Source organism: Brassica napus, chromosome A7 (assembly GCF_020379485.1).
Source record: "Brassica napus cultivar Da-Ae chromosome A7, Da-Ae, whole genome shotgun sequence".
Taxonomy (NCBI): Eukaryota; Viridiplantae; Streptophyta; class Magnoliopsida; order Brassicales; family Brassicaceae; genus Brassica; species Brassica napus.
Genome location: NC_063440.1, coordinates 22278819 through 22286714, shown reverse-complemented (window position 1 = coordinate 22286714; position 7896 = coordinate 22278819). Strand labels below are relative to the sequence as shown.

Below are 7896 nucleotides of genomic sequence, written 5' to 3'. Positions count from 1 at the left end.
GATGAAGGTTTATTTTGTTTTGTTACTCACAAATTAGATTGTTTTCATGTTATTCTTCTTTAGTCTTCCTGTGCTATGGGATTTAGTCTCTCCGTTCTTGGAGCTTCAGTCTCCGGAGGTTTGTAGAACCTGCCTGAAAATGTATTCCAAAACTGAATCTCACCCTTGTAATCTTCCTTTGTTAATATATCAGTGTTAAAAAAAAACTGATGTTTCTTAGTTTATTCTCCTTCTGAAACAAAAAGAAAATTACTGAAATAATCATATCCAAATAATACAGTTTATTAAACTCTTAATTGTAACATATGTTGCGACAAAGGATCTAAAAGAAAGTCACGAATATCGTGGATACAGAAAGACATTTAAATCATATAAAAGAAAAATAAATTAATTACATTCAACAAAGTTTGGCTTTAAGATCCTTTCTCAGAATTTTTCCGGAAGGAGATTTGGGAATGGAGGGAACAAAGAAGACCTTGTGCAATCTCTTGTAGAATACCACCTACACATCCACCGATCAGTTATATATTCATTCTATATATAAAGCAGATGACGAAAATCACAAGTATGTATATATAATCTCATTGATAAAAACCTATAAGCAAATCATTGTCTTATTTCCCGTGAGATCTTTTAGTTTATATAACTCCGGTTATATTTTACGATAAAAATTATTTCTAAGTTATCTAGGAGAATCGTCCTATTATGTTTTCCCCGCATATCAATCTATGAAGAGACTTCTTTAAACAGAACAACTAAATGCGTACCTGTTTGGCTATATATTCTTTTATATCTTCTTCCGTGATAACGTTTCCATTTGATCGGACTACGAAAGCCACCGGTACTTCTCCAGCCACTTCATCTCTTTGACTGCAAGTGACCAATAAAGTTTAGAAACGGTGTCGGTTACACAACCTTACGACTCAATGCATATATAATTGTGCTACTTACGGAACAACCGCAGCATCCGCAATGGAGTGGTGATTGATGAGCAAAGCCTCTAGCTCAGCTGGAGGCACCTGTTCTTCAGTATTCCATCATTAGTGCTACAGTTTCTAAATAATCTTATTTCTATTGTAAGCAATGCGTTATGTCTTTATTATATAAAGTTGAGATACCTTTTAAATTAACCTCGACGTTTTGATATTCTTGTATTATTATTAGTTATAGAAGAAAAATGATAATACTATTCGGAACTTACTTTCAAAACATGTTTTCAGATGTATTAACATATGTTCTGTTTCTAATGATGTGACGTTTGTTTTTTCAACGATTTTACCAATGCGCTGTTTTACATATAAGTGTTAAAGTTATGTTACCTTTTTTTTTTTTGAAACACAACTTTCATTAATACTTAAACTTCCGGATTACACTTTGAAGAAGAGACAATCCTAGCACTAGAAGCAAAACAGTAAGACAATACAACATAACTGATAGATGTAGAGAAACCTCTAAGATAAATCGACAGCGAATTCAGAGAACAACTCGAATGCGTCAAGGTAAATTTCACGGCACCGCCGGAAAGTTGAAACATAGTCACATTAAATCGTGACGTTGATAGCCAATCCACACCTCGGAATATCGTCGAAACGAAACCCGTTGCATCTTCAGGCCCCGTACAGACCGCTCCACAAGATAACAAAACGGTTAGGGATTTTGGCAATTTCATCTGCTTTATTGCAGAAGAGGTGACACTTCTCATGAGAAAGGTCTTTGATGATGGTGCTGATGAAACCACCGGCAACCACGAGGATGAAAATCTCTTTAGAACAGACATATATGGCGTTATAGGCACTCTAGATCGGACCAAAGCCTCGGTGAACCCACCAGAGATCATTGGTATAAATAAAACCAAGGCCGCAAAGCAATTTCTGGGCCTAGTCCTCTCAATAAAATTAATACTTTGAGAGATAGAAACTGGACTGATACCTCTTGAAAACAACTTGGGCCTGGCCCATGTAGAAGAAAGGTTAGGGCTGACGTCTGCAGCCTCACTGGATTTGAGCTTGATGGGAAAGTTGCGTGCGGCGGAGCTTCTCCAGCTACGAAGCACTTCGTCTCCGGGATAACGGTCTGTGGCGCAGGGTGGAGGAGAGGAGATCGTGATGGTCTGGCGGATGGGGGTTGAGCAGCCGCCGAGCAAGGAAACGGAGCCCCGTTTACAAAGCGAAGATGATGGACTGCGGCGGCCTGAGACGCTCAACACGCCTGAGCTTTGAGCTTTCTTCAAAAGTAGTTCAGATCCGGAACATTCTATGGAGGTCCTCACAGATCTGGAGCTCAAGTGAAGTCCGAACTCAGAGAGGGGAAAGCTGTGAAACGATGCGCCACTTGCGCAAATGGAGTTAGTTGCAAGGTGAAGCTCAGAGAGCCCTTCCTTCTTCGGGTCGTGGTGTAGAGAGGTGGTTGTACAGCTTTTCCGGGAACCCCCGGTGTAGAATGCAGTTCTGGTGATCTCAAGAACACGAGCAGAGACGACGAAGGTCTTTTTTAATGTTGAGGACCCCAGATCCAATAATGATTGAGAAACGGCGAAACAAGAAACATAATGGAAGCTTTGACTTGGAACGAGAGAAGACATGTGGAAGATGGAGCGGAGGCGACGCCGGTGAAATTTTGCTCCACCGGCGTCAGAGAACGTTTGTCTTGAAAGGCGTGTCAGAGAGAAAAAATGTCTTCCATCATACTCTCTTTTTATCGTTTCTATAATGCATAAAGTTATGTTACCTATCTAATTAACATTTAAAGTATTTTAAGAGATTGAATATGTTAACTGAATAAATTATGTAAAAGCGAGGAAGTAAATAATTGATATAAGTTATTTATAAATTTTGTTTTAATTGAACACAAATATTGTCAGTGGACTTGCCTGAAAGCCTTTGAACTTGATGACTTCTTTGAGTCGATCAACAATGAATATCTCATCATCTTCATCAACATACCCAATGTCCCCTGTGTGAAGCCAACCTTCCTCGTCAATTGTAGCTGACGTGGCTTCCGGATCGTTCAAGTACTCTGCGCGCCAAAAGTCAGGTGAAACTTTATATCCCTAAACCTTAATTATGTCGAAATTGTGATGTCCTTATTACGTTTTTGAATATTTTGTCAACTTTTCATTTCAAGAAATAGAAAAACATGTCACGTGTGTTTAAGTAGATGTAAAAGACGTGGCCATATATAGACATCATAATAAAAAAGCATGTCGTACAAATGTACATGTGACGATGCAAACCTAATTAAAAGCTGTATATTTAGATAACTAAACTTTATTGTTTTCGTTGTTTGAACAAACTGTAGAAATTAAATACGTTTTCTCTTATATTTGGGAAACGGAAAGTGGTACTATTTCTTTTCTGAAGCCACTACAAAGTTTTTTTCGCCACTAAAAATTGGAAATGGAATTAGTTATTTTATTTCGCTATCACCGGTTTCAAGTCTTTTACTGTAGACGTTTAAGGCCGTTTTTCCATTGAATGCAAAGCAGTTATTGCACCAAATTATTTTCCAAAAAAAAGGAGAAAAATATGAGTAGAAAACAGAAAAAAAATAAAAACGAACCTTTCATGATTTGTTGACCGCGGATACAAATCTCACCAGGTTGGTTGTAACCAAGAGAGAGACGTGTCTCAAGGTGAACCACTTTAAGTTCTGCGTTTCGGACTACAGTCCCACAAGAGCCTGATTTTGACGGTGTTGGCTCTTTAGCAAACCCAAGGCTCATTGACAACACTGGTCCTGCCTCTGTCATACCATATCCCTGTTTGTCCATAATCCAGCAGTTATTGGTTACCTCATAAATTCTAAATAACGACACTTTTGGCACTATTGTACTGAATTACTAAAAGACTAAATCAGTCGACCAAAGCAAGTATTGGTCGACTATACGAGTTTGCTACAATACGTAAATTTGATGTGATATATGATATACGTAAATTTACAGTACCGTTACAATTATTTTTATTTTCACATAACCTTTTATTTATTTAGTTATTATTTAGGCTCATAAACTTTTCTAAGTATTGTATAATACATCGACATGTATCATTAACTTCTCTAATATAAATATTTTAGCAAATGTTAATAGTGTGTGTGTCCATGTCTATGTGTGTGTGTGTGGACGTGTGTTAGAAATCAGCCCACGTCACATGACAGAGTTTTGATATCTCAGGACACGCATCTACTTTTTCTTCTACTTAATCAAATTTAATCATCGTATTACAATCTTCAGTTAATTAGCCTACAATACATAAGAAAATTATTAAAGTATCGCAATGTTGGTTGTAAACTTTAATAGCGCCTGATCACTATCACAGTATCACTATCTTGAAGCTGTCCTTTGAAAATTTGTCCAACTAATCTTGGTTGTAATTTATTTATTAACTTCTCAATGTTCTCATTCGTATTAATTTTTTTATGTCATGTTCTAATATTTATCATTAAATTTTCTGATAAATATTTTAATTTAAATCATTTATTAACATTATTTTAAACTTGCAAGTTATAATTGTATATTTTGATATCATTCAAATAGAATTTTTATTTATTTATAAATATAATGACTGTAGTTAATTAATTAATAATATCAAGAACTAAAGTACAAATTATAGTTTTTTAGAAGAATATATTTGAAGATCATCGTTGTTATTTAGTATTGTAAGATTTAATCAAGGGCCAGTTGTATAGAATAATATCATTAAAATCAATACGATTAGTTAATCTATTTTATCATTTATATAGATAATACAAACATAAAATAGTATAAAAATCATTTTATTATGTAGTCGATGATAAGCTTAAAATGGTTTATTTTGCAATCTTTGTTACTTAGTTTTTGAAATGATCATACCTATTGTTTTTTTTGTTATGAAGCAGACTATCATATATGTAAAAGACTTTAAAAGGGTAATTAAATAAGAAAACAAAAACAAAAAGAAAATTAGAGACGAAGACATTTGGAGAAGTTCAAAACCCAGCATAGACTCCTATGTCGAAACTTCAATTATAAAGAACAATATATTGTTGTGAAAAATTAGATGCAGTCCCTTTGGATCAGCGACCTAAATCACACGTGTTTTTCTACCTATGTCTAAACCTAAACTACACCTGCTTTTATTACTACTATAAATAAATAAATAATTAAAAGTAGAAATATTAGGAAAATGAATACAATGCCAAATTAGCTTGGGAGCAGATGAACCGTACGTAACCGAGATTATGCCGAAGAGCTAGACGCAACCACCCTCACTCTCTTCCCATGCATTCCCCTCCCATTTTTTTATTATATTTTTTGATAATTTAATTTAAAAAAATTATTAACTAATTAGGCAAATTTACATTTTCGCCGAAATTGGTAGCTAATGAAATTGAAAAATACTTGAGAACTTACAAAAAAAAGAAAGTAAAAACATGCATTGATCACGAAATGGTTCCCGCCGTAATAGTAGGGTTACCTAGTAAACATAAAAATCAACATGCAAAGTAAATATATTACCTGGCCAAGGACGGCCTGAGGGAGACGGCGGCCTAGACTATCCTCGAGATCTTTGCCTAAGGGAGCTGCACCGGAGAGAACCAATCTAACGGAAGAGAGATCGTAAGAGTTAACAGTTGGGTTCTTGGCCAAAGCAATCACAAGCGGCGGGACAAGCGCCGCTACCGTCACCTTGTGTCTCTGTATTAGATCCAATAACGCCCCGATTTCGAATTTGTGCATCAAAAGAACCGTCGCACCTATACTTATTACAAGTTCAATATTATATTATATTTGTCTCATTCAAAAAAAAAGATTTGCATGTTTTATGTACCGGATCGGATGGAGTTGAGAAGAACGCTGTTGAGCGAGTAGATGTGGAAAAGAGGCAAAACGCAGAGTACGACATCGTTTGGTTTCAAGTAAAGATTCGGGTTGTCTCCATCTACTTGTTGCGCAACGCTCGTGATTAAGCTCTTGTGCGTTAAAACTACTCCTTTAGGTAACCCCGTCGTGCCAGAGGAGAAAGGAAGCGCCGCCGCATCGTCACCACCGACATCAACAACATCTAGCGAGGTTGTCTCGTCGTCAGTTAGTAGTGTGGAGAAAGGAAGACAATTCTCCGGAGGAGGATTGTCTTCCGTGGTGATAACGGTGAGATCTTCACCGATTCTTGTTTCTCCGTCGAGGTTTCTCAACTTATCGACGTAATGAGAGTGGGTGATTATAAGCTTAGCTCCGGAGGATTTGACCTGTTTGTGAATCTCCTGAGAAGTGTAGAAAGGGTTCGCGGTGGTGGAGACGGCGCCGATCATGGAAGCGCCCATGAAGGAGAAGACGAACTCGGCTGAGTTTTGAAGGAGGATCATTATCACGTCGCCTTTTCGAATCCCCATTTTGTGTAGCCCGGCGGCGACTCTCCGACATATGAGGTGCGTTTCGTCGTACGTGTAGCTTTTTCCCGTGGACCCTACGATCAGACAGGGCTTGTCGGAAACAGAGGAGAGCTTTTGGAAGCAGTAGGTGTGGAGAGGGAGGTGGTTGGGAATGTCGATGTCCGGAAGCTTTGATCGGAAAATACGCGGCGGAGTAGGAGGAGCATCGGTGGGGGGAGTAGTTGTATCCACCGGTTGATGAATCTGAGGTTCTTGTAGAGTTGCAGTTATCATTGTGTAATAAAAGATAAGTGAGGAATGTGTTTTTATTTGATTTTGTTTTTGTTGTTATCTTCTTGTTTGGGAAATGAAGAAATGTGGATATATAATAGAACCAAGTGTGTGTGTGTGTGTGTAGGTGATGAGAGAAGAATGAAATAAATTAGGGAAGATGAGGAAGGAAAGAGAAATGGGGTAGGTAGAGGGAATGGCTGTTAGAAGAGGAATGGAGGATTGTTTGGTAGGTTTCATCTTTTGCTATACACTCTCTTGCATGTCCTTCTCTCACTCTCTTATTTCTTTCCTTTTTTCCCCATCTTTAATATGTTTCCTTTTTTTAATCCTGTTACATATATTATGTTCATAATAACTTGCCACAAATCTAATTATATGAATAAATATACGTTATACACCGAGTAATTGAGTTCCTTGTTTTATATATGTATAAATTAATTGGTTATATATATATATTAATTCATAGATCAAGATTTATATAATTGTAAGTTACAAAAAAAAAAGATTTATTGTTCACATATGTTATTTAATAATATATTAGATTCTTGTCCACGATTTAGAAACACATAATTAATTATTACGAAATTTTATTCGATGAAATTAAGATATATTGTCATACCACTCTTCTATGCTTATGTTCGTTCAATCGTATTCTGGTTTTAATTAATATTGTTTTTTTTTTCTAAAACCATACGATTCAATAAACACAAGCATTAACATATACGAATGGTAATATAACCCTAGAACTATTATCTTAACAAAAATCAAGCTTCAGAAGTCGTGTTTCTTGTAGACATGCTACCCTTGTTCACGTGCTGAACACTTTGAGCACAAAATAAGAATCTTCATAAGTGTTATCAAGACTTTTCAAGCGAGACGTACTCGTAGATGCTTAAGCTCGAATAATTTTAGGGTATTCTAAAATCCTATTATGAAGACCATCTTACAATACTAAAAAGTCTCAATAACCTCTAGGAATTATCCCTATACCACTTTTAAGTGATTTTTGAGATGAGACTTTAATTCAATACCTGACCAAGATATATAAACAAAATCTAAGCTATTTGAGGCAGCAACCACCTTCTTTGCTTTCGTTATATTTTGTAAGGATAATATTCTTTCTGTTTCAATATGTAAGTAGTTTTAGTTAAAAATGATAATATTAAACTTTTGAAAAATTAGTATTTAATATATAAGTTCCACCAATAATAAAAAACATGGATTATTAGATTAGTCACATAATATCTAATAAATGCA

General features: G+C 35.9%; 1 protein-coding gene across 2 annotated transcripts; it reads right to left on the bottom strand.

The window, feature by feature from the left end:
• Positions 1-264: 264 nt before the first annotated feature.
• Positions 265-6846, bottom strand: LOC106411305 (4-coumarate--CoA ligase 3). 2 transcript variants are annotated; one of them, XM_013852047.3, is made up of 7 exons: positions 5805-6846; positions 5492-5730; positions 3559-3757; positions 2870-3015; positions 952-1019; positions 768-870; positions 265-502 (listed from the first exon to the last, which is right to left on the bottom strand). In XM_013852047.3, exons 1-7 carry the CDS (start codon positions 6637-6639, stop codon positions 398-400), a joined length of 1695 nt encoding a protein of 564 aa, XP_013707501.2. In that variant the 5' UTR covers positions 6640-6846; the 3' UTR covers positions 265-397. The 2 variants fall into 2 exon arrangements, 1 of the variants encoding a protein (XP_013707501.2); XR_007314709.1 differs by lacking the exons at positions 265-502; positions 768-870; positions 952-1019 and adding an exon at positions 1092-1319 and having other exon boundaries at positions 2728-3015.
• Between the last annotated feature and the right edge of the window lie 1050 nt (positions 6847-7896).